The 26,394-nt window shown below is 39.3% G+C and overlaps 2 protein-coding genes across 3 annotated transcripts in view; one reads left to right on the top strand and one right to left on the bottom strand.

Annotated features, from left to right (window-relative positions):
- Positions 1–572: 572 nt before the first annotated feature.
- Positions 573–21,225, bottom strand: uba5 (ubiquitin like modifier activating enzyme 5). Of its 2 annotated transcripts, none has more exons than XM_018094612.2 (12): positions 20,850–20,939; positions 16,980–17,025; positions 9,762–9,846; positions 8,517–8,626; positions 7,953–8,039; positions 7,340–7,424; positions 6,999–7,103; positions 5,254–5,381; positions 3,703–3,838; positions 2,861–2,939; positions 1,227–1,333; positions 573–848 (listed from the first exon to the last, which is right to left on the bottom strand). In XM_018094612.2, the coding sequence occupies exons 4-12, from the start codon at positions 8,594–8,596 to the stop codon at positions 771–773; spliced, it is 885 nt and encodes a 294-aa protein (XP_017950101.1). In that variant the 5' UTR covers positions 8,597–8,626; positions 9,762–9,846; positions 16,980–17,025; positions 20,850–20,939; the 3' UTR covers positions 573–770. The 2 variants fall into 2 exon arrangements, with proteins under 2 accessions (XP_017950101.1, NP_001004790.1); NM_001004790.1 differs by having other exon boundaries at positions 582–848; positions 9,757–9,846; positions 20,850–21,225.
- A 511-nt stretch (positions 21,226–21,736) lies between these two features.
- Positions 21,737–26,394, top strand: part of acad11 (acyl-CoA dehydrogenase family member 11) — a 43,973-nt gene continuing 39,315 nt past the window's right edge. The window contains exons 1-3 of the mRNA XM_002937737.5: positions 21,737–21,900; positions 24,126–24,225; positions 25,556–25,681. Of these exons, the coding sequence (XP_002937783.1) occupies positions 21,761–21,900; positions 24,126–24,225; positions 25,556–25,681 (366 nt within the window). The 5' untranslated portion in view covers positions 21,737–21,760. The remainder of the gene's footprint in view (positions 21,901–24,125; positions 24,226–25,555; positions 25,682–26,394) is intronic.

The raw sequence follows: 26,394 nt of genomic DNA on the forward strand, positions 1-26,394 counted from the left end.
CTGAACACTTTTACAGATCAACATGTATTCCAAACTTTTTTGGGCCATGACAATAAACATCAATATTAGATTTGTAGACTGAACTTAAGGTGGCCATACACGGGTAGATTTAGGTTGTCGATTTGAGCCCTTTGGACTGATTTATGGTCTGTATATGGCCAGGTGTCAATCGGGCAGGTTTGATTTTCCCGTCAGATCAGGGACTGCATCTGCTTATTGATGTGTTCCTTGGTCCGACGGCTCCTATACCTGTTGTTGTAATTTGATCGTTTGGCACAAGGAATTGAGAGAAGATCCACTCATTTGGTGAGGTGGCCAAACAAGCATATCTTACTGTGTATGGCCACTTTTACTGTAGCCCACACTTCATCACTTTTGCTATCCAAACTACACAGTGCTTTACTATTGCAACAAAGTACCTATTTATTTCATGGCGTCTTGCTCTATATCACCTGGGCCAAGTAAGACTAGCTAAACCATGGATCTCTAGATCTTCCACAACATTAAAAAATTGGGAAAACATTAGACACTGGATGTCTACCTGTTTTAAAGATGAAAGAATACAACCAGAATATAATGTATTTGCTTGTTTTAATGTTAGTACTGAAAATATACAGGCTGATGAATGCAGACAAAATAACACAAGTTTCTTTACATAAAATGGTATGTTGCAACACTCACTAAAATGTTTTTATTAGAGCAGTGTGTTATTGTTCAAGTAGCACTAGCATTTCTGCTATGAAGCCATGACTCTTGTGGGTTGTTTGTGCCTACAGGTTCTTCATTTGAGCCATAAGTTCATCAAGACTTTGCTCTGAGTCTTCAACTATAAAGCCACTTGTAGGTTCCTGCAAGCAGATTTAAGACAAGATGAATCAGTGCCAGTATGTTTACAAAAGCTGACAAAATCTCATTCCAGATCCCTGGTTCTGTTTGTAAATGAATGCACAATTCCAATTCTATCATTTCTGCAAACAAATCCTATACAGTTTTACTCTCCCCACTTAACACTGGCCTATGGGGAAGAACAACTATATGGATGGAAGTAAGATAAGTTACAAATGGAATTACCAAGGGGCTTAAAATTGCATTATTCTTATTTAGATCAACATAAAATGACAGCTCACATTTTACAACAGGTTGTTCAGTGGCTATCACAACGTATGTTTCACTAAATATTAAAGGACTTCCATAATCACTATGGACAGAGATTCTTATTAACATACCGTTATTGGGACTGTATATGCAACCTTTATTCCCTCTGGAAGCTCAGGAACTGGCCCAGATGCAGCCTTTAACTCTTCTTCTGAGACCTCTGACACAAGCTCGATTCCTGGGAATAGGAAGGGAAAAAAGCACCATTGTAATTACTTTTAAAAGATCTGCTAACATTCTACACAAAATTGCTGCAGTTCCTGACTGCAGTTATAAGCAGGTTTTATTTTACCATTTGCATCTTGCTGCCATGAAATAAGAATCTGAATGATTTAATAAACCTTGTATGCAGAGTATTACATTTAATATATACTGTATATTGAAAGCCAGTCCCTAGACTGAAGTAACTCACAGCAGCATTGAACCATGTGTTGTGAATCAGCAAAATCAAGAGGGAAAAAAGAGCATTACAAACCTGCTACCATTCTAAAGATTGCATCTTACTGACTGCTGTTAAAAGAAGGATTCTGTGGATTCTAAGGGGCACATTTACTAATCCACGAACGTCCGAAAAGCACCCGAATGTGTTTTTTTCATAATGATCGGTATTTTGCGATTTTTTCGTAAATTGTCGCGACTTTTTCGTAGCCGTTACGACTTTTTCGTACCGTTACGGCTTGCGCGAATTGTCGCGACTTTTTCGTAGCCGTCGCGCTGAGTACGAAAGTTTCGGATTCATTCAAGCTTCAGTATCGTGACTTTCCTTGGGCCAGGATGGAGCTGCAGAGTGCCATTGAGTCCTATGGGAGGCTTCCAAAATCATGCAAAGTCTGAAAGGTCTGCCCGCCGTTTACAAGCGCTCAATACGAAAAAGTCGCGACAATATATGAGCAAATCGTAACGGCTACGAAAAAGTCGCGACAATTCGCGCAAGTCGTAACGGCGACGAAAAAAATCGCAAAAAATACTAAAAAGTCGCAAAATGTTCGTTTCCAATCCGAATATTTCCCATTCTGATTCGTGGATTAGTAAATGTGCCCCTAAGTGTTAGTTAAACCTTTGTGTCCTACAGAAAGGCCATAGACTCCAAAACAAGCCTATTGGGTTTATTCTATATTTAACTGATTTTTAGCAGACTTAAGTTATGGAGATCCAAATTATGGAAAGATCCCTTATCCGGAAAACCTCAGGTCCTGAGCATTTTGGATAACAGGTCCCATACCTGTACGTAACGTAGTGTTCCAAGCTGATATACTGAAAATTTCAGCAAAAATTTAGCCCATTTGTTCTACTTTATGCTGCCTCCTTTGCCAGGATGAGCAGAACTCGGCACACTGCACTGTAGGAAAGGAACCAATCAGCAACTAGGCTGACCTGCAAGGGAACTAAAGTCTGTCTTTGCTTGTGCAACAGCAGAGCCATGATTGGCTACTTTCCTCCTACTGTGCCTCTGGCAAACACTGCTAAAACACGCCCGCCCCTCATTTAAAACATGGACAGGGACTGTAACACAGGGAGCTCCAATAAAGGGGCCATTTCAAAAGACATTTTTTAGGCCAAACTGAAACCAGCACCATATATTATATGGTATACCTGGGTTTCATTCCATTTGTGAATAGCATGAACATCAAAAAAGTGGATCAAGAGAGCCCTTTGTAGTCCATGTTGCAAGTACCAAGAACACGGCTATATCAAATTTCCTTACCCCAGTCGTTATCCTCATGCACAATTTCTTCTTCTTTTACCACAATAGGTTCCTGCTTAGGTCTTGCTGCTTCTTTTAACTAGGAAATAAGTTTAAACATAGTATTATTTTAAGGTAATATGTTTTACAAGCAGAAGTTGCACTCTCTGCCCTACATTTTCCTTTTATTGTGACTAGAAAATGTAACTTATTGTAGGATTTTTATTTTCAGTTCATATAGTAAACTTATTGATAAATGTTTCTAGTTTAAACCACTGTTATTGCAAGAAACTACAGGAAATACCAGCAAATCATTCAATAGATAAATTTCTTTTTATCTGGAATATCAATAAAGCTCTGAATTAGTCAATTTCCGCAAAGAATTCTAATTATTAATGTCTGTAATAATAAAACAATGCCATGTGCCTGAGCCTAACTAAGCTGCATGAATCCATATTGGTGGCAAAACAATCTTATTGGGTTTATATAATGTTTTAATGATTTAGCAGACTTAAGGTATGGTGAATCAAATTCAGAAAAGACCAATCTATGCCCCCAAAAATACATGTAATTAATTTAGATCACTTTGCAGGTATCAGTTTTCACTTTGGCATAAGTCTGTTTCTATTGGTCATTGTCAAAAAAAACCAAAATGTAAGCAAATGTGATTCAAGGTTCAAACATGAAAACTTTAAGGATGTGAATATTTTTATAGGCACTATAACATGCTTACTGGCTGTTGGTCACTGACACCAAAAAAAGATATGACCAAGAACTCAAAAGTGAAATATCCTTATTGCACAAGACTCCATGTTTGTATGGCTCAGCTGCATGCATATATATTTTATAGGAAAGTGTTTCACCTTGAATTCTTCCTGCTGTTTCCTGCAGTACTTGTCCCCACACTGCGGGTTGGGTTTCATTGCCATAGTTGGAAAAAAATCCTGCATTGCATTGTATCCCAGGTAAAAACTGACAGTACCAAAATTTAAGAGATATCTGAAATATAAGGCAAATATATATAAGGCAATGTCAATGGCAGTCCTAATGAGGACTGACTTGAATGGACATTAGTTACCAGCCTCTGCTAGCAAAGAGATACATTTCATTACATTTTTAAGGCTTTCACACTGAGTAAAGGAATACAGGTATGGGATCCCTTATCCAGAAACCCGATATCCAGAAAGCTCCGAATTACGGAAAGCCCGTCTCCCATAGACTCCATTATAAGCAAATAATTCAGATTTTAAAAATTGATTTCCTTTTTCTCTGTAAAAATAAAACAGTGCTTTGTATTTGATCCAAACTAAGATATAATTAATCCTTACTGGATGCAAAATAATCCTATTGAGTTTAATTAGTGTTTTACTGATTTTTTAATAGACTTAAGGTATGAAGATCCAAATTATGGAAAGACCCCTTATCCGGAATACCCTTGGTCCCGGGCATTCTGGATAATGGGTCCTATACCTGTACTACATACAGTACACATCTGAGAGATGTGTTCCTTTATAAAGCTTAACACAGATTCCACATCTGATGATTAAAGGACAATCTTTCATTTTTCATTTACTTGAATAGTGAAGGCTGATCAGTTGATCACATTCCATGACCCCATGTTTTACTAATAAATCAAAAGTTTTTATTAAAACCAAGAATGCCAAGTAATTTATTAAAACAATAGAAAAAGCTTGAAAAAAAAAACTTGAATAAAATAAAAAGGCACTGTCTTTGACAAAGCTCGGGCTGACCGAGCAAAACGAGCATTGAACGCTTTTAGCTGGGGGCAGACAGGCAGGGTGTGAGGCGTCGTGAACTCTGTTGTTGTTGTTGATGTATGGGCGGTGGATGTCGATGGAATGGGTGGCTGTGGGCTGCATGTCTAACTGATTGATACACTTGAAATAGGATAAGAATAGATAGCATTCTTATTATGCCCAGTTCTATTTCTCTGATGAAATATAGGGTAGCTGATATTGCCGATATTGAAGGTGTCCTGAACGCCATAGTCACTATTATGCAATTCCCCCCATTAACTACCCTAAAGACATCATTGGCATAGGAACATGACTACCAATGATCCTGCCTCTACCCTAGAATTTTAACCTTTCCCTTTTCTTTCTTTTGACATATAGTATTTTAATGTAGTGTTAAAAGCTACATTTTATTCAGTCACATATCTGATTTGGCAGAAGTGAGTGGTGCAAGTTGTGGATAGCTTGGTTTTTTTTCCCACTAGTGTAATTTTCTATATTGAATAAAAAAAGCTTGTTTTTGTAAGAAAAAAATCACAAAAACCTCCACTACCACAAGTTAAATAACGATTACATTTACCCTATTAACCTTCTACATGAACTTAACAGCTTTCAGATGGTAAATTTTGTATTAGGGTTTTTCATGCTTTTTACACTTACTTAAGAACGTTCTGTACAAGCATCCCAGCTACAACTCCCATGGTAGTGGGTAAACTGGCTGCACAGACGCCCTCTCGCTTTAGGGTTTTTTCATCAATGTTTGCTGCGACTACTAAAGGAGGGGCACACTGCAAAAAAAGAGACAACAGAGTGTTAAAGTCTAGACTCTAGATCATTGTAACTAGGGACAACTACTGCAACTTGCTAATTATCCTGACATTTTTAAATTATGTTTTAAAATGTACAAACTTTGGCATACATTTACAAGGCACCCAAGGTGTTAAACCAAGTGTGCAAATTCACATAGCTTCACATACAGTACAGCCATGATAGGAAGCTGTGAAACATGTGAAAGGATCATGGGAGCTGTGGATGACCCAGCCTACAGGTATGAGCAAACACTTTAGCAGCCAGGGAGGTGGTTCACCTTTATGTGGCCCTGGCAGCTAAAAAGCGATTGCTTTTTGAGCTAACACTTTTATTATTATTGTTGTTACTTTTCATTCCTTATCTTTCTATTTAGGCCAAACCACTGCCTTGTTGCTTAGGTAAACAAAGACCCAGCAAATAGCTACTGAACAGAAAGCCAGATAACTGAAAAACAATGACATATTGTTGCAGAATATCATTGTCTACATCATATTAAATATTAATTTAAAGGTGAACAACCTCTTTAAAATTACAGTATATTATGGAAGAACTTTTAAAGAGGACATATCAAAAATTTAAATTCAGTTTCACAAATAAAAAACAGTTTTTAAAGACACACTTTTTTACCATGTGTTCCCTCATCGTCACCCTGTTAGTCACATGGATCTAGCAATGACCACTGGCTGCCTGAATTCTGGACAGCAGGAAAGCACGCTGTTTTGTTGCTAGAAGACTTAGCAGCAGTTACTTTCCTCTTGTCCAGGAACTGAGGGAATGCCCGGTAAAAGAAACATGATGTTTATAAACCCAGCGCAGAACTTTTCATGAAAGTATATTGGACAAAGTCTTAGGGGCACATTTACTAATCCACGAATCCGAATGGGAAAAATTCAGATTGGAAATTAACATTTTGCAATTTTTTCGTAGCCGTTACGACTTGCTCGTAAATTGTCGCGATTTTTTTGTAGCCGTTACGACTTGCTCGTAAATTGTTGCGACTTTTTCATAGCCATTACGACTTGCTCGTAAATTGTCGCGACTTTTTCGTATTGAGCGCTCGTAAACGGCGGGCAAACCTTTGCGACTTAGCATGATTTTGGAAGCCTCCCATAGGACTCAATGGCACTCTGCAGCTCCAACCTGGGCAAAGGAAAGTCTCCCATAGGGCTCAATGGCACTCTGCAGCTCCAACCTGGCCCAAGGAAAGTCACAATACTGAAGCTTGAATGAATCCGAAACTTTTGTACTCGGCGCGATGGTTACGGAAAAGTTGCGACAATTTACAAGCAGGTCGTAATGGCTAAGAAAAAATCGCGTCAATTTACGGAAAAATCACAAAATACCGATCATTACGAAAAACACGCATTCGGACGTTCATGGATTAGTAAATGTGCCCCTTAGTCTACTGCTGCGCACTGCATCATGTCTTTTTCTTAGCCCCCTGACTAAAACCATCTTCTGCTGCCAATAAATCACTGTATATTGGAAAGATGCCAGGTATTACATGTTCATTCATTATGCAAAAAAAAGTGTGGGATCCCCTTTAAATACCCTAAAAAGAAATAAAAACACCCCTGTAACGTAAAATAACATACCGCAAAACAGGCAGTTTCCCCAGGTTTAATGAGCTGAATGTGCCCTGATACAGCATTTTCACTCACTCCAGACTCCATCCAAATTTGCACAAGTTCATTACAGGCCTTTGAAATACAAAATAAAAAAATACAAAAATAATACATTATTTCTAGAAAACTAATAAGGGATAAAATATTACCAGTTAAGAGGGCAGCATTAAATTTTTCTAAAAATATAAACATTTCTTATTTCCTCTATTTTTGGAAATAGTTTGCTAACCCTGATATGCACACTAGTAGAAAACTATGCACAGGAGAAATATAATAGATCACATTTTACAATACATAGGGAAAATACTCACAGTGTTGATTGCCATTCGAGCTTCAAAGTTGTCCACACAGCTAAGTACCAGGTCAACAGGCGTGCCTTCTTTGAGACCACCTTTGCTATAGAAAAAAAAAGTCTACTTTTTAATTTGTGCACAAGAGCAACTGACCTGGTATCAATGTTAATGGGTAATCTTTTTATTAAACAAAAACCTAGGAATCATGTGCAGCTGAAACACCCTTCCCTGAAACAAGTTTAAGACAACCTACAGTACATATTCCATGAAGCCTAAATATAGCTAGAATCCATCTATTGGAAGAAGTCTTCCCCATCAATCCACTTCCTGTTTTTCTGTGGCAGCAAATAGGTTATCACTGATATCTGACTTATTCAGGTAGGGAAATGATAACACCTGATAAGGACCTGGCACCATATTGTCAGCAAGCCAAATGTCGCTAGGAAGTTTCTGGCTGTTTGATTCACAGAACAAGATCCCTGGTGATAACTGTGCTCCTGGACCCAAAGTAGCTACTACTGCCCTAAGCAAATGCCAAATAGATTATCAGCTAACATTTACTGGATTCTCTTTAATTAAACATTTTTACCTTAGTGTATAAAAGATCTACTTTGATTTTCTTGAGTGTTACCTTATTCTATCCATGAAATGCTGGAAGTTATCTAGAGTTGTTATATTGTAGTTATGCACTTCAAACTGGACATCTGGGTTGATATTCCTATTGGAGATACATAGTAAGAAGTGTAAATAAACCTCTTAAGCAACTATTTAGTAAATTTCCTTTTGTTATAACTTTCTCATTTCAAAACTGCCAAAAGAAAAAAAACAACAGGGATCACAGATGGCTTTCACTAAGTAACATAAGGATAGGTCACCGTATATTTGAAAGATGCTTTGCTGTAAAATGATTGCTTGGCTAAGAAATCACTGTATTCCTTTATAGTTGGTTATAATTAGGTAAAATCTTTATAGAGGAGGAAGAAATATGAAAACTCCCGCATAAAGTAATATATTCAAATATGCAGATCAGCTTGTCTCTATGTGAAAGAAAACCCATTTCTATCAATAAGCAGTATAGAAGGTCCCACTGATATTAATACATACAGAAGATAGACATATGCTGGAATATCTGCACATAGGCCCTAGGCAGTGTCCACACACGCATTCAAAAAAACAAGTGAAATCTGTAAGTTACCGCAGTGTGTGCTCTGCAGCCTCCACTTTGCTCAGACCAGCTTGGTGTGGTTGGAAGAAAAGTCTGTTCATGTTTGCCATCTCCACCTTGTCATAATCAAAAAGCAGCAGCTACAAAGCAAGCAGCCTTCATTATAATACTGGAATATAATAAACACTATACACCAGCCTTTCATAAGCACGCATATGTAAATCTTAGCTTTGCTTTTAAAAATACTATTATCCTTTACATGTTTTTTTAAAAGCTAAAATATTAGGAACACCAGGTCGGTGCTACTGTTAACACAAATCTTCACCGAAAAAACTGTCTTAGTGCTGCACTGCATTTTACTTACCTTCCTACTGGTGTTCCAGGCATCCCTTGCAAAAATCCATGTTTGTGGACAAAATCTAGAGTAAGTTGAGCAAGATCTACTTTACTGCATATGCACCGTACACTAACTTAATGAAGATCCAAGTTAAGGAGATACCAGCGCAGCGCTTAGGTAGGTTTTCCATGGGCCATTGCAGTTTTCTGCTAAAAGGAACACTGGCCCAAGGAAAAGCTTAGCAATCTATTTCATTGGGAGGTGCCTTAAAAGTTGGCACCTCCCAGTGAAATAGACTTTACATGTCCTTTTAAGAGATGATGATTAAAAAGGAGTCTCCTTTGCACCCCAGTATATTCTCATTCTTATCAAAGAAGTTTAATATAATTAAATGTACTTTACCAAATATTTCACAGATCAAAACCAGTCCAGGGTAAAAGATATACAACTAGAATTACTAGAAGTGCCTAACACCTTGGCAGATCACAATCATTTTACATTTTCTTCTATTTTACGGGCATTTTGGAAGAGATAAAGGGATAGTTTTTGTGGTTTTTAAATATCTCAAGTTTTTGTTCTGGGGTTTCAACAGCTATCTATTTGCTCTGGTCCCACTACCCTAGCAACCAGGAAGTGATTTGGATGTCAGAGCCAAAGCCATCTTATTAACTGCATGTAGCTCTAATCCCTCCAAATTGCCCTTAACCGATCCATTCGTAACAGCTCACCTATTATTAGTTATGGAAATGTCATTGCAGTGTCAGCCCCAAGACCGGATGGAAGCTTATTTGTATAAACTATATTAGAGCTTCTGCAACAAGTGTAAGGTAACAGTAAAAAAGTAAATCTTTAATATGAGCTATTTAAGCACCATACTCTGGCCAATGTCTTACTGCTAAGATAAAATTAGTCATTGAGAAAAATGCATATTACCTTACCAATGCCACATCTTGTCAGCATTTCAGCAGTCACACTGCCAACACCACCAACACCCACAACAGCCACTGTGAATGTGCGAATTTTCTGTATCAGAAAAATCAGTAAATTAAAAATATCCCACCTCCAACCTTTTAACAACGGCTGTTGACAAAAAACTCTGAATTACCTAAGTACATTTGACCTAACACTTATGCCTTACAGATAACCTAATTAATACATTTTAAGGGCTCTGGCACACGGGGAGATTAGTCGCCCGCGACAAATCTCCCTTGTCACGGGCGACTAATCTCCCCGAACTACCATCCCACCGGCGAAAATGTAAGTCGCCGGTGGGATGGCACACGCTGCCCAGGTGATTTAGTCGCCCGTGACAGGGGAGATTTGTTGCGGGCGACTAATCTCCCCGTGTGCCAGAGCCCTAAAGGAGAAAGAAAGGTAAGAACTAAGTAAGCATTATTAGAAAGGTCTATGTAAATACAGCCATAAGCACTCACAGAAATGCTGCACTGCCTTCTCTGTGAAAAGATTTCTTGTGTCTGTAATTCATGTGCCAGAGACACACAGCTCTCTGCTGTCTCCTCTTTCCTGCTCCCCCCTCCCTCAAGAATGTGAAGAACTCACCCCCCCCTTAGGAATGTGGATCTGAGCCAATCAGCAGGAAGCTGACTCATAGGGGGGAATTCACAAAAGTGGTGATATTGAGACAAAATAAAATAAAAATAGATTTGTAGGATTTTCCACCTAAGTCACAAACCTCTATCTCCACTTTTGTGAATTTGTCTTTTAAACAGACAGTTTTCAGATTTGGTCATTTTCCAGACATTTTTTTTTTATGAATTTGCCTTTAGCTCTTAGTAAATCTGTCAGTGCCATCAAACCCAGTCCTACAGCTACACGAGCCTTGGAATAAGAATTTTACCAGCAGGATTTTGCATTTCATATGCAATTTGTCATTTCACTTTGGGGGCATTTCCTGAGGGGTAATTTTAGTTTGCCCAGGGAAACTATAAATCATTTTTTTTCAGGATAATCTGGGCTTTCTAATGTTTTCTATATTTCTGTGTAATTCCACTTCTGTAACGACATGTAAGGGTCTAAATTCCTTCTTCTCTAGCCCCTACTCATTACTGGTCAGCAGCAATCCGACTCACCCACCAACATGCCCGGTGAATAGAGGTCCAACAGGACTAGGGCCCACTGGGTTTTTATCCAGTGCCCTGTTGGGCCAGTCCAACCCTGTACCCCAATATCCCAGTTTGGGTGCCAGTGTGCATGTGCTGTTTGCTCATCCCCAATATGGCTGCTGGGAACAGAAGGGCGCAGCTAAAGGTGGGACCAATGCTGTCAGGCAGCTCTGTAGTTCTGGACATGCTATGGGGGCACAGATAAGTTGGGGCAAATGTCAGTGAAGTGATTAAATAGAGGGCACTGCTACTAAAACTAAAAATTTGCCTGGGAGGCTTTACTTTTCCTTTTAATAAAAATGTTTACAAAATATTCACACAAAATTATTGACTCACTGATTAAGCTAAAACTAGCAGAACCGTGCAAATGTGAGGTAAAACTTTTTATATATAAGATATAAATTGAATTTTTTTTAATCAGTGTTGTACTTGTTTATAAAATGTTAATGAGGCTTTTTGCACCTATGTTCTAGGGTCAGACAGAAACTTGTCCCCTAACAATAGGCTGCTAATCCCCATTAATATGCTGATGATCCCCCAATTGGGCCCCTACCTTAGGTGTGAATTGGAGACTGGGTGAAACCAAACAAAACAGAAGAGCTTAGAATTGGTCTGACAGAGTTACACTGAGCTTTACTCCATTTTGAAAATGTTGGGGAAAAATGTCAAGAAAAAATGTTGTTAAAACGTTGTATACATGTGGTTTAAATGACAAATTCACAAAAGTGTCTGTAAACTGTCTTTCTTTCACCAAAAACAGAAAAGTGGTTGAGTCGGAATTTAGGCGGATTTCTGTTTGTGAATCTGGAGAAACAGTTTTCCACCACTTTTACTCCAAAAAAGGGCTCTCTCCACTTTTGTGAATTCCCCCCATAGAGATAGATTTGACAAATGTTCCCACCGTACTCACAAACCCCTATCTCCACTTGTGAATTTGTTTTTTAAAGAGACAGTTTTCAGATTTTGTCATTTTACCAACAATTTTTTGTATGAATTTGTCTTTAGCTCTTAGTAAATCTGTCAGTGTGCCATCAAACCTGGCCCCACATTGGATAAAAACCCGGTGGGCCCTAGTCCTGTTGGGCCCCTTTTCGCCGGGCATGTTGGCGTGTGGGCTGGATTGCTGCTGACCAGTAATCAGTAGGGGCTAGAGAAGTAGTGCAGGGGTGGAGTAGTGCAGGGGGGTGGGCCCTTGATTCACATTTCCCCACGAAGAAGGTATTTAGACCCTTACATCTCGTTGCAGGGATTTAGAAAACATTAGAAAGCCCGGCTTGTCCTAAAAAAAGTGATGTATAGTTTCCCTGGGCAAACTAAATGACCCTTCAGGAAATTCCCCTAAAGTGAAATGACAAAATGAAATGCAAAATCCTGCTGGTAAAATCCTTATTCCGAGGCTCATGTAGATGTGGGGCCGGGTTTGATGGCACACTGACAGATTTACTAAGAGCTAAAGACAAATTCATACAAAAAATTATTGGTAAAATGACAACATCTGAAAACTGTCTTTTTAAAAGACAAATTCACAAGAGGAGATAGGGGTTTGTGAATACGGTGGGAAAATTTTACAAATCTATCACTTTTGTTTTGTCTCAATATCACCCCTTTTGTGAATTCCGCATATGAATGTGTTTAATTTGCTCTCTGTTTAACCCTACAATGCCCAGGGCTGCCCTGCACTATTAGGAATGAATGGGAATAAATGTATTTAACATTTGCCCAGTTTTATGGTGCGACCCCTGGCTGGACAGTGTTTTGGCAAATAGAACTTGACCACTTTATTATTCCTTTTGTATGAAGACGCAAAGGCAATTCGCTGCTCAGAGTTCAGATATGGGATCCCTTATCCGGAAACCCGTTATCCAGAAAGTTCCGAATTACGGAAAGTCCATCTCCCCTAGACTCCATTTTAATCAAATAATTCAGAATTTTAAAACTGATTTCCTTTTTTCTCTGTAGTAATAAAACAGTACCTTGTAACTGATCCCAACAAAGATATAAATAATCCTTATTGGATGCAAAACAATCCTATTGTGTTTAATTAATGTTTTATTGATTTTTTAGTAGACTTAAGGTATGGAGATCCAAATTACGGAAAGACCACTTATCCGGAATACCCTTGGTCCCGAGCATTCTGGATAACGGGTCCTATACCTGTAATCAGTTTAGATACATGAGAAGAATAGAATAGAATATATCTTTATTGTCATTGTCACATAGTAAACAACGAGATTTAAAGTCGTGGCTGCTTGGGAATCAGTGCAGTCTGCAACGTACTCAATACTGGGGCCATAGTCTAGACAAAACCGCTAAATGGTTAGCGTATCCCCTGCTGAACTATATTCTGGCTGAAGAGTTCCTGATAATGCATAGAAGTAGGGTGAATCTCCTGTACCAGCAGGGGATAACAGATAGCGCTCACAGGATATCACCTGTATTACATACCAGCTGGGCACTATTATACAGCTTAGAGAATATCTCCATTACTCTCCTATCAGCTCCCCAGTGTAGATTCTGTTCTATGATTATTTCCATATATCCTAATCAAATTCCCAAAAATAACCCTAAAATGCACTTGCTGATTTTGGCGGCCTTTGTAAGCCCCATTGTCCCAGCTCTGTAGCTCAGCTCACCTATCAATTGGCTTCTTATTGCCAGTAATAAGAAACTTATTTTTTTCCCCATGACATTTGCTTTCAACTGCCATAGACAGCACAATTCCACTCTCATAGACTCCATTATATTTTTTTAATAATTTCCTTTTTCTCTGTAGCAATAAAACAGTGAGTTTGTACTTGATCCCAACTAAGATATCATTAATCCATATTGGAGGCAAAATAATCCTATTGGGTTTAATTAACGTTTAAGTTATTTTTAGTTGACTTAAGGTATGGAGATCCAAATTAAAGAAAGACCCCTTATCCGGAAAACTCCAGGTCCCAAGCATTCTGGATAACAGGTCCCATACCTGTATCATAAATCGTGAGCTGCCCTTGAAAGTGCAAAAAAGAGGATTTGTGGGGAAATGTAGCCATTGAAAAAGTCATAACGACAACCGCAGCGGCCCATTTCTGGGCCAAGCGGTTGCCAGGACATAGGGAGGTTAAGTGACTTCTGTCCAGGGGTCACAAGGGCGTAACCTGTGGTGAGACATATTTCTAGCTATGGGGGGGGATTAGAACTACTGGCTGGCTGGCTTAAGGCGGGTGTCTTGACCACTAGGCTACGCTTGCTCCTCCAGCTTGTAGGATGTTTTTTTCGTCCTCTTGTCATATTGGCAGTTGGCCTATCCTAACCAACTGAATGAAACATTCAGGGTTAAAGCCTGCCCCTTGCACCAAGACCTATATAACTAGGGGGGTGAATCCTCCATTTATCAACATTCTCTGAGAAAGCTGATAAAGTGAGTCTCAATGTCTTTAACTTTAAGGTTACAAAAGATGCTTAATAATGTAGTTAGCTTAAGGGTCATATTAAGATCTCTGGGTGAAAGTGCTGCTCAGTTTTCCACATGCCATCATGCAAAAAGAATAAAGCATTATTTTTAATTAGCATAGTATGAGCTAGTGTAGTACCTGTATAGTATAACTGGTGGAGGGAAGACATGGCCATGCTAAGTAATCCAAGGTGGCACTCTACAAATATATTAGAAGACCTCCTTTTTAAAGGTCGTGTCAACTCCCCCAAAAAAGTTTTTGCCTAATAAAAGAAAACATAATTCCAAGCAACTTTCCAAAATGAATTAAGTAAGAATTATTAGTGCTGCTGGTATATGGTACAGGAGATTCACCCTACTTCTATGCATTATCAGTAACTTTTCAGCCAGTATATAGTTCAGCAGGGGGTACGGTAACCATTTAGTGGTTTTGTCTAGCTCCAGTATTGAGTACGTTGCAGACTGCACCGATTCCCAAGCAGCCACGACTCATGTATCTAAACTGATTACTAATGAATTCTGAGCAGTGAATTGCCTTTGCATCTTCATACAAAAGAAATAATAAAGTGGTCAAGTTCCATTTGCCAAAACACTGTCCAGCTAGTGCTGGGCGGTATACCGGTAAAAACCGAACACCGTTTTTTTAAAAAAAAAACGATATCAATTTTTTACATACCCCCATACCGGTGTGCGCGCTTCCTGGCAATTTTTCCAAATACTTCCGGGTGCGCGTGACGTCAGCGCGCACGCGACGTCAGCGCCATCGCTAGGACGCATCATTCAGAGTCGGATACCAATGTGAGCTGTCGGGGGTGCCTGCGGCTGCCTGGCCAGTAATTATATTTTATGTGAAGGGGATGGGGGGGTGTTTGGGGTGGGGGGTTATATTTATGTGAAGGGGATGGGGGGGTGTTTGGGGTGGGGTGGGGTGGCGGGGGGTGCTTGGGGTGGCGGGGGGGGGGTGTTTGGGGTGGTCACCTAATCATGCATGGGGAAAAAAAAATACCGTCAAATACCGTGATACCGATATAATTTTGAAAAATACCGTGATATAAATTTTTGGTCATACCGCCCAGCTCTATGTCCAGCCAGGGGTCGCACCATAAAACTGGGCAAATGTTAAATACATTTATTCCCATTCATTCCTAATAGTGCAGGGCAGCCCTGGGCAAAAGGGGTGATATTGAACAAAACAAAAGTGATAGGGGGGAATTCACATAAGTGGTGATATTGAGACAAAATAAAATAAAAATAGATTTGTAGGATTTTCCACCTAATTCACCAACCTCTATCTCCACTTTTGTGAATTTGTCTTTTAAACAGACAGTTTTCAGATTTGGTCATTTTTCAGACTCTTTTTTTTTTAATGAATTTGCCTTTAACTCTTAGTAAATCTGTCGGTGCCATCAAACCCAGTCCTACAGCTACATGAGCCTTGGAATAAGGATTTTACCAGCAGGATTTTGCATTTCATATGCAATTTGTCATTTCACTTGAGGGGTAATTTTAGTTTGCCCGTGGAAACTATAAATCATTTTTTTTTCAGAATGCTACTGCTACTAAAACTAAAAATTTGCCTGGGAGGCTTTACTTTTCCTTTTAATAAAAATGTTTACAAAATATTCACACAAAATTATTGACTCACTGATTAAGCTAAAACTAGCAGAACCGTGCAAATGTGAGGTAAAAACTTTTTATATATAAGATATAAATTGAATTTTTTTTTAATCAGTGTTTTACTTGTTTATAAAATGTTAATGAGGCTTTTTGCATCTATTGTTCCAATGTCAGACAGAAACTTGTCCCCTAACAATAGGCTGCTAATCCCCATTAATATGTTAATGATCCCCCAATGGGACCCCTACCTTAGGTGTGAAATGGAGACTGGGTGAAACCAAACAAAACAGAAGAGCTTAGAATTGGTCTGACAGAGTCACACTGAGCTTTACTCCATTTTGAAAATGTTGGGGAAAAATGTCGAGAAAAAATTTCATTAAAACGTTGTATAAATGTGGTTTAAACGACAAATTCACAAAAGTGTCTGTAAACTGTCTTTCTTTCATCAAAAACGGAAAAGTGGAGGTTGAGTCGGGAATTTAGGCGGATTTCTGTTTGTGAATCTGGAGAAAGTGTTTTCCACCAGTTTTTCCAACACTTTTACTCCAAAAAAGGGCTCTCTCCACTTTTGTGAATTCCCCCCATAAACTAACTGAGCATGTTCACTTGGTCTGGGTGTATGTGCAGGAGCGAGGCATTATGGGAACTTTCTTTACACAGCTTAGTGTTTTTTCTTCCTGTTTGGCTTCGGACAAATTAATTTACTGAAAATACTATGCCTATAGCAAAATCTTCAGGACCTGCCCCCCATTTTTGGGGATAAGACTTGTTTAGTAAGTACATTGAAAATGCATGCTAGCCCACTCCTCTACATGCTGTGGCTGTTTCTTGCCTAATTCTGTAGTTAGATGCCCATTACAACACTGTATATGTTCCTAGCACATATTATCTATGCTGCAGATATACAATAAGAATGTCTGGTACTGCATATGCTGGTGTTTAATAAAAAAATAAAGATAGCAGATAGATAGATTACTTACTTCATAATCTTCAACTATTCCCATTCTTTTCAAAGCCATCAAGCGACTAAAAAACAGGAAAAATGTGAGACAGAATTGTAACATTAGAAGATATACTGTAAAATCTTTTTTTTTTCTCTTCAGCTAGCTCTGATAAGAAATGTTCCAACTATGAATTATGTCTGATACTTTTATTATTAGGGTTCACCAGATACTCTTTTAGCTGTTTCACACCCTTATGAATTTTGCTTGCGTCTAAGAAAATGCCCATGGAATTCTCCCCACAGAGCGATTTAGTCACCACGATAGATCTCTGCTATCACAGGCAACTTACCACTCCGAAATAGGATTTGCCAGTTGAAAAGCTTTCACATTACTTCGGTTTTCTTAAGTCACACAAAGTGTTCTCCTGCAGGCAACTTTGCCCAACTTTGGAAAACCAAAGCAATGTGAAGGCCTTTCCACCGGCAACTCCTGTTTTGGCCGGTGGAGAGATCTATCGCAGGTGACTAACAGGCTCTGTGGGACATCAGCCTAAGGAGAATAAGGGGTTTAAATATAACACCATATATTTACTAATACTATGCCAATAGTCAAGAAATAAGACAAATGAAGGCAAGGAAATAGCAACTTTACTACAACTGCGTTTTCACAAAGAATTGGTACACTGTGTAAAACATAAATAAAAACAGAATGCCATAGCTTGCAAATCATTAAAACCCTAAATATAATAGCAAATAGTACAAGTGATATTACTGGAGTCAATACAAGGCAGCAAAATCATGGCAGTTGCACCACCAGAGCTGCACATCTCAATAAACTTATACAACCTTGTTTCTAAAATAGTTGGGACACTGTGTAAAATGTAAATTTAAAAAAATGGGATGACTTGCAAATCATTTAAACCCTGTATTAATTACAAATATTACAAAGACTATCAGATTCTGAAACTGAGAAATGTTACTGTTTTCTAAAAAAAAACAAAAAAAAACCATATGTTTGTTTTAAATTTAATGCAACACATTTTACAAAAGGTTGGAAAGGGGCATTATTCACGATAGGGAGCAAGCATCTGTCTAAATGAACAGCAGCGCTAAGGTGAGCAGGCTGAGAGAAGTTCACACATGCGCAGTAGACATCTGGTGGCCATCTTAATGATGTCATAGGAGCTACTCCGGAGCTGTCTAAGGGTAACTATTGAAATGAAACTGTGGCGAAAATAATAATTTTTTAAGCAAAAACAATTTTGCAATCTGGTACGGCAGGGGCACTGAATAATATGCTTACAACTTGTAGTAAAGAGTTTCCTTGTCCTTTAAGAATAGCGTTCCTGAACTTAAATTGCAAAGAATTTGATGATTTCATCTACAGTATATAATATCATTAAAAGATTTAGAGAATCCAGAGACAATAGCAAAAGCCAATATTGGATGGCATGATCTTCAGGCAACAATGCATTAAAAACAGACACTACGCTGTAGTGAAATCACTGCATGGGCTCAGGAATATTTCCGAAATTGCATGTAAATACAGTTCATAACTGCATCCACAAATTCAAGGTAAACCTGTACCAAGCTAAGAAGAAACCATATATACATATAATCCAGAACCACTGTCACCTTCTCTGAGCACAAGCTCACTTAACATGAACTGTGGCAAATTGGAAAACTGTCCTGTGGTTTGATGAATCAAATTTTTTTTTTTTTAAATAAGGGATGGGCTAAAAAGGAAGGACCATCCACCTTGTTATCAGTGCAGAGTTCAAAAGCCAGTATACGTGATGGCATAGGAAGACCTTACTTACTTCAGCAAGACAATGCCAAACTACATTTTGCATGCATTACAACAGCATGCCTTGATAGTAAAAGAGTCTGAGTGCTAAACTGGCAGCCTGAAATCCAGATCTGTCACCCACTGAAAACATTTGGCACAATCAGAAAGGAAAAATATGACCCCAGGAGACCCCAGACTGTTGAGCAGTTGAAATCCTATATCAGTTAATAAGACAATATTCTACTTTTAAAATGACAGCAATAATCTCCTCAGTTCCCAAACAGTTACAGAGTGTTGCTAAAAGAAGAGGTGATGCAACACAGTAGAAAACATGCAGTGTCGGACTGGCCCACCAGGATACCAGGAAAACTCTTGGTGAGCCCAGGTGTCAGTGGGCCCTTCTGCTCCTGACCATTTGGCCTGCTTCATGGTCATTCCCTTTTTCTGAATGGGAAGAAAGAGGAGAAATAAATGGAACAATAGATGTTAGCATGTAAATAAAAGACTAGGAGAATAAAGACGTTGAGTGGGGAAAGGAGGAAAATTAGTTTGGAGAGCAGGCCTAGGGTCCAAGGTTTTCTGGTGGGACCCTGGGGTTCCAGTCCGACACTGTAAAATGCCCCTGTACCAATTTGTTTTGAAAAAAAATTCTATATTTTGTATAAGTTTACTGAGATGTGCAGCAGTGGCAGAGGGTTTTTTTGCCTTCCCCTGGATTAAAGGAACAGTAACACCAAAAAACGAAGTGTATAAAAGTAATTACAATATAATGTACTGCTGCCCTGCACTGGTACAACTGGTGTGTTTGCCTCAGAAAGAGTCTTAAGTTTATATAAACTTAAGCTGCTGTGTAGCCATGGGGGCAGCCATTCAAAGGAGAAAAGGCACAGGTTACATAACAGATAAAACCCCATTATATTCTACAGAGCGTATCTGTTATCTGCTATGTAATTTGTGCCGTTTCTCCTTTTTCCAGATTGAATGGCTGCCCCCAAGGCTACACATCAGCTTATTTATATAAACTATGGCAGTATTCCTGAAGCAAACACACCTGTTACCAGTGCAGGGCAACAGTACATTATATTTATTTACTTTAAAACACTTTCATTTTTTGGTGTTACTGTTCCTTTAACTAGCAGTTGGGCTGGTTTCATATAGACATAAAGGGTTGAACTTGATGAATGTGCATCTTTACAACCTAACTTACAATGTTATCTAGTGTTTTTATTCTGTTCTAATACTAGTTCACTAGTAATTTATCTTTGCCTGATTACTGATGCTGTTGGCATTTGAGAACTAGTGATTTTAATTTTTATTTATTTTAGTCAGCATCTCCTAAAACAAATGTCTTTTGTGTACAATTACAATATTTGTAAAATCTCTAACATTGTTGACAGAGTTTTTTTTAATTACATTTGTTTGCCTAGTTACCTGTGGATGAGCATATGTGTAACTAAAGGTTCAGCAAGGCTAAACATATGGCTCTGCAATGCCCTGATCAAGAAGTGCTAGTATCCACAGAGCAAACCCAGAGTTTGTCACCCTGTGATCTACTCTTGCCACCTGGCTTCCATCATGAGATCTACTTTAATAAAAAATAGTTGATGTTTAATAAATGCACATAGCAATATATATAAATGCAGCGTCAAATTCACATTTAATGCCCACATAACATTATTAAGTGTCAGCACAGAAGTATGGCTGCAGTCAAAAGCTCTGTTATATCGGGGTAAAAAAGAAGTGGTGGGATGGCATCCCACCTTGTGGTCTACCAAAAACTTTAACTTGATCTACTGGTAGAACGCGACCTACCTCTTGGGCACCCTTGCCCTAACACCTGTTATTGGGAACCCAGCTTCCTATTTGTTATATTGAGTTTTATTGAGCATCCCACATGCTACCTTACCTACCTCAAACTCTTCCTCAACACTTTGACCTCCCTGTGAGGGCCCAGTCTCCCCTGCCTGGAAAGAGACACTGCCTTGCATGAGTGCATTGTGAATTGTATGTAAATGTTCATGTTTAAGGCACGGATGTATATTTGTGTGTATGTGCTCCCATCCTATGGTTCCTATGGAGCCGTCACTCAGTGTGAGACACATAAATGAGTCCAATTACCTGTATGGGTTTGAGTCCACCACCTCCGCGCTCATGGTGTTGATCTTAGCCCTGTGGCCCTCATGGACCTGCTCTCCGTTCCGCACCCTGTGTAGTTCCTCCTCCAGCTCACTGACACGGCTCCGCAGCTCTTCTATTAATTTCTCCATTAGTGCTGAATAAGTAGGAAGCACCTGCAGCCGCACTGCTCCTTGCACGGAACTTCCAAGGCTTGAGGTAAGGAAGCCGCTATGGCTTTGGGCGAGGGACCTGGCTTCGGCTTTCTTCTGGCCACTCACTGGCGGGCCCACTCTGGGGCAATATTTGTACTAACAGAAGCCTCTTTTCTTCGCCAACCTAGAGACACGTCTGCACTATGCAAGAAGAGGGAGGGACGCAGACCGCAACTACTGCATCTGCCCTGCTACCCACGAACATGACGCACCCCAGCTACTTCCTGTCTCCCCGCCACTCCAGTCTACTAGTCCAGTCAGGGCTATAATGCAGTTTACTACAACTCCCACCATCCCCAGAAGATCGGAATCTTTAGATTGTGTAATTAACCAACCATGCAGCCTCGTCGATCCCTACAAACTGTGAAAGACAGACCTTCAGCGCATCTAAATAAAGTTTTATAGAACTGCCTATACATTCGTGCTTTTAGACTGCTTTTCTAAATGTATTTTAGTAATAATTTTTCCAAACTTTATTTGCCATGAGGCACTTGCCCATATGAAAAATGGCACTAGCGACAAAGCCCTGTCTCAGCTCAGCGCTACTGTCAATTGGTTGCTAAGCTACGTCCGGAAGGAATTTTTCCTCTTTCACTAAACTTTATTGCTCATAACACATTTAGTCAAAATACAAATGAGTCAAAGTACAAGCGCTGTGGAACTTTGCTCCCAGTGTGGCAGTACTGTGTGTGTGCGGACATGGCGCAGCAGGAGGAAGACACCACAGCTGTGAGAGACTGGCACAAATTTGACGAGAGTCGCTTGGAAGATTTCCTGTGCAGGCAGCTCCCAGGATTTAGCTCTATTGGATCAGCGGGTCTGACAGTCAGGCAGTACAGGTGGGAGGGGGCTGCCCCTGTTTTTCTCACACAGTTTTGCATATTTGTTATATTATTATATTGTTTTTATTTAGCTAATCGTCAGGACTTTGTATTTACTCCTATCCTGACAAAGTATACACAGCATGTAATATCATTACTGGAGTGCTGTGTTTTGGGTTCTAAGATCTGCTTAAGAGTCATTTACAGTCCTTGGGCAAGTTTGTACTAATACTAATACTACTACTTTGTGCAGTAACACATGGGGCACATTTACTAATCCACGAACGTCCGAAAAGCGTCCGAATGCATTTTTTTCTTAATGATCAGTATTTTGCGATTTTTTTTCGGAAATTGTCACGACTTTTTCGTAGCCGTTACGACTTTTTCGCAAATTGTCGCAACTTTTTCATAGCGTTACGAGTTGCGCGAATTGTTGCAACATTTTCGTAGCCATCGCACCGAGTACGAAAGTTTCGGATTCATTCAAGCTTCGGTATCGTGACTTTCCTTGGGCCAGGTTGGAGCTGCAGAGTGCCATTGAGTCCTATGGGAGGCTTCCAAAATCATGCTAAGTCTGAAAGTTTTGCCCGCAGTTTACGAGCACTCAATACGAAAAAGTCGCAACAAGATACGAGCAAATCGTAACGGCTACGAAAAAGTCGCGACAATTCACGCAAGTCGTAACAGCTACGAAAAAGTCACAACAATTTATGAAAAAGTCGCAAAAATACGAAAAAGTCGCAAAATGTTCGTTTTCCAATCGGAATTTTTCCCATTCGGATTCGTGGGTTAGTAAATCAGCCCCATGGTAATCTACTACATTTTTGTTATCTTTTTATCTGCTTCTTGCAGAATTTTGATCTCAAAATATAATGTACTTGGGTTGCCAGTGCCATATACTGTATATTCGTCTTGCAGAAACCACTTTTCTCATTGTATAATGTGATTATTTTTTCACTGTATAAAATTCCAGAGATGACATTTCTGCTTCCTTTAATTTTATTACATGCTTGGTATGGCTATTACTCAGTGCTATTTAGTGCCATTACCAGTTCTTATTAAATGTGTTGCGGATTCTATTTTGTTACCCATTGCCCTAACTAACACTAAAAATGTAGTTTGGATGGCTTTACCTGTTGCTTTGACTAAATTTTGCACGTGCACACACATTTCACACATTAAATTGTGGTGCGCACAAAGAATTTTGTGTAAAAACACATCATTTTTTACTGCGTACATTGCACACAGTTTTAAAAAGTGCAAACAAAAGGATTTTAGAAGGAACATTGCTGGCAACCCCTATTATTATGATGTGCAAATTGCTCGTAGCTACTTGCTGTACAGACCATGAAATATTTCCTGATAAGAAGATTATACATTATTCTCAATTAAAGGTGCAAAAAGCAATAAAATAACATGGGTGTGAATTTAAACAATAGTTTTAGCATTCAAATTGCTGTTGCCTGTTGCCCTAATAATCAGGTGCTGGTCCTTCCTTCAGAACCAAGAGCAGAATTGTTCCCTTGCTTTGCTTATGTATTTATTTATTTATTTGAAAACATCACATCTGGGCTTCAAAAAGTGGCTGGGCACCAGTGACCCTTCATCTAAGTGTGAAGACACATAGAGCTACTAGTAGCAGCTACTTGTCGTGGCTACTAAAATAGACAATTCTGATCATTTACTGATAACAGTCTCTACGTGTGTTTTAGCAGAGGCAATTCTCCGTATTGTCTATGGCAGGGTATTTTCTGGAGTTTAGTAGCTATGAAAAAGTAGCTGCTACTAGTAGCTCCATGTGTCTTCACCCTAAAGGTAGTTCAAACCTGGTGCTAGAAACCTGTGAGTAGAACATGTTCCATTTATTTACACCTGGTGTACCTGAGCTCTGCTTAATTCAGCAATGCCCAGTGTATGCATCATACCCCAGTATAAGGTTTGCAGATATTTTGAGGGAGATAACTAATAGATGCAAGAGACTGGACTGCACTAATTGTGTGACAGAATTTAAATTAAATACAATCAGTGCAGCCAATCTTAACAGGAATCCTCGGCCTTTAACATGCCCATAACCTTCCCCCAGTATACAGTATACCTCTGCACTGCCACTGTGTGAATATATTGTAGCTGTGTAGTGCTTTATCACCCCCTGTAAGAACAAAATGCGTACATTATACCATGCTTTGCCACAAAAAGTGCATATGTTTTAACCCAACACAATGATTATTATTTTCTCTTTACAGATCTGGCCAGTCCAACCCAACATTTCTCCTTCAGAAAGGATTAAATAAATATGTTCTCAGAAAGAAACCACATGGACCACTACTTCCTGGGGCCCATCGGGTAATAAGGAGATTTGCAAATCTTTTTTTCTTAAGCAATTTATGAATCTATGTCTATAGCCACTGCCCAAATGTCTGTGACCACTGATGAGGCACACAAGTCTGGATTCCCTTAACACTCTGCAGCTGATAACATGTGAAACTATGTATCTCAACAAGATGATGTTGTTTACATTTTGTAATGTTTTGTTCTTGTGTTTGTATCTCCTTACTATCTCCTACAATGTACCATACAGTGTGCAAAGTGTAAAAAAAAAGAAAATCGTCCATTTTTTTGCACTTCGCATGCTGTGTAGGAGCACAGAGACATGCTCTCCTCACCTATACAAGGCTAACTGCATTAGGCAGCGCTGTATTGGTGAGGGGCAGCCGGGTGAGGTAAACCTGTGGCCTTTAGGCTAAGGAGGTGCACAGCATAAATATGCAAAGGTGCCTATTTATCAAGCTGTGTTTATAAAAGGCAATTAAATACACATTGTCATCTATTTGCCAAGCATTGCAGTGTAAAAGAATGCATATTTAGTCAGCTATGTATTAAATACATACCTTTTTTAGAGTAGTTTTACACAGTACATTTTAAATAACTTTAAACAGCATAATAAATAGGCCCCAAAACGTAAATAAATTATCTTCTGGTATTTATATACCTCCAACACATTTCCACAGTGCTTTACAGAGAATATACATCATTTACATCAGTCCCTGCTCAAGAGGAGCTTACAGTCTAAGGTCCATATCACACACACCATGGTCAGTTTACTCAGAAGCCAATTTATCTGCCTGCATGTTTTCGGAGTGTGGGATGGAACTGAAGTACCCAAAAGAAACCCATTCAGACACGGAAGAACATACAGACTCCTTGCAGAGCATTGGCTTGCAGACTGTTGAGCAGTCCATTGTCAAGGTCTGACTAGGCTGGGAGGACACAGGGAAAAACCCAGTTGTCCCTGGCCCTTGTAGGCCCTGCTGACACAGGCCCGAACACTGCCACCAACTTAGCCCTCCACCCTCACCCCATTAGAAAGCGACGCAAGCTAAAGAACACAACGTGGCGTGCAGGAGGCGTACCTACTTGTTGGGAAACGAATTCTGTTGGGTTTAATTCATGTTTAATTAATTTGTTAGTAGCATGGAGACCGAAGGAAAGATTCCTTATCCGGAAAACCCCAGCCCAAGCATTCTGGCTAACAGGTCCAGATTCTCAAACCTATGTATCTATTTCACATGTATCTATCTCTTTCGTACCTATTTCTGTTGCACAATATGTAAGCAGACAATTGTTAGCAGAATTTATGTAAGACATGTCCCTGCTTTTTGCTGTATATTTTTAGGTTGAGCGTGAGTATGAGGTTCAGAAGGCCTTGTTTGTGACAGGGTTTCCAGTTCCTAGGCCCTTACTATTCTGTCCAGATACGACAGTGATAGGAACTGAATTCTATGTGATGGAACATGTTCAGGTAAGTGAACTGTGCCACAAGCTAGGGTAGAACCTGCAAGTATGTAACAGTGAGTGTATAAACTGTATTTTGTAAAAAAAAAAAAAGTATGTTATTTAAATCCCCTAATTGGATAAATGGCAGTGTTACTTAAGCTCTTGAATTTAGCTTTTTTATATACAGGCATGCAGAGTCTGAAATACTATTCCCCATATATAAAAAAGGCACTTAGTTTGCTGTAACCCAGGGCAGCCACTAGTAAAAGCAACAACTAGTAAATGCTACATGCTAATTGGCAGGTAATAGGACTCATTTACTTTTCCCTGTAGTGCTAGAGCACTAAGGGGCACAAGGGCCCCCTTGAAGTCTGTTTCTTCTGTTGCTCCTGGACCCGCATGTCTAAATGTTGCACAAATTAGTGAGTTGGAGGGGGATGCCTTACCCCTTGCCAGTACAGAACTTAATAATGGAGTCAGATTTGTATTCGTGGGGGTAGCCACAGGTAAGTGCAGAGACCTTCACCAATTTTGAAAGACCAGAAGGCTGTGTGCCAAAAAATTTCTGATTGCAGCCTTGTACACTGCCTTCTGGTACGTAATTGACCTATACATACCCATACCCACTGCTCTTTTTTTGCGTTGCCATACTATTTCCGAAGCCAAAAGCTGGTAAGTACTTAGAAGAGCCCTTAAATCCACAGTTTGAACAAACACATTTTAAAGGCCAAGTTTTAG

This window comes from Xenopus tropicalis, chromosome 6 (assembly GCF_000004195.4).
Source record: "Xenopus tropicalis strain Nigerian chromosome 6, UCB_Xtro_10.0, whole genome shotgun sequence".
Lineage (NCBI taxonomy): Eukaryota > Metazoa > Chordata > Amphibia > Anura > Pipidae > Xenopus > Xenopus tropicalis.

What these genes read in the sequence shown, in the direction of transcription:
- uba5 (NM_001004790.1), bottom strand. Translation starts at nt 20,998, where the DNA reads ATGGAGAAATTAATAGAAGAGCTGCGGAGCCGTGTCAGTGAGCTGGAG. An exon ending in CTTGTACAGAACGTTCTTAA is followed by an intron (nt 3,839 to 5,253) that starts GTAAGTGTAAAA and finishes CTTATATTTCAG; the next exon opens with ATATCTCTTAAATTTTGGTA. An exon ending in AACAGCAGGAAGAATTCAAG is followed by an intron (nt 2,940 to 3,702) that starts GTGAAACACTTT and finishes CTTATTTCCTAG; the next exon opens with TTAAAAGAAGCAGCAAGACC.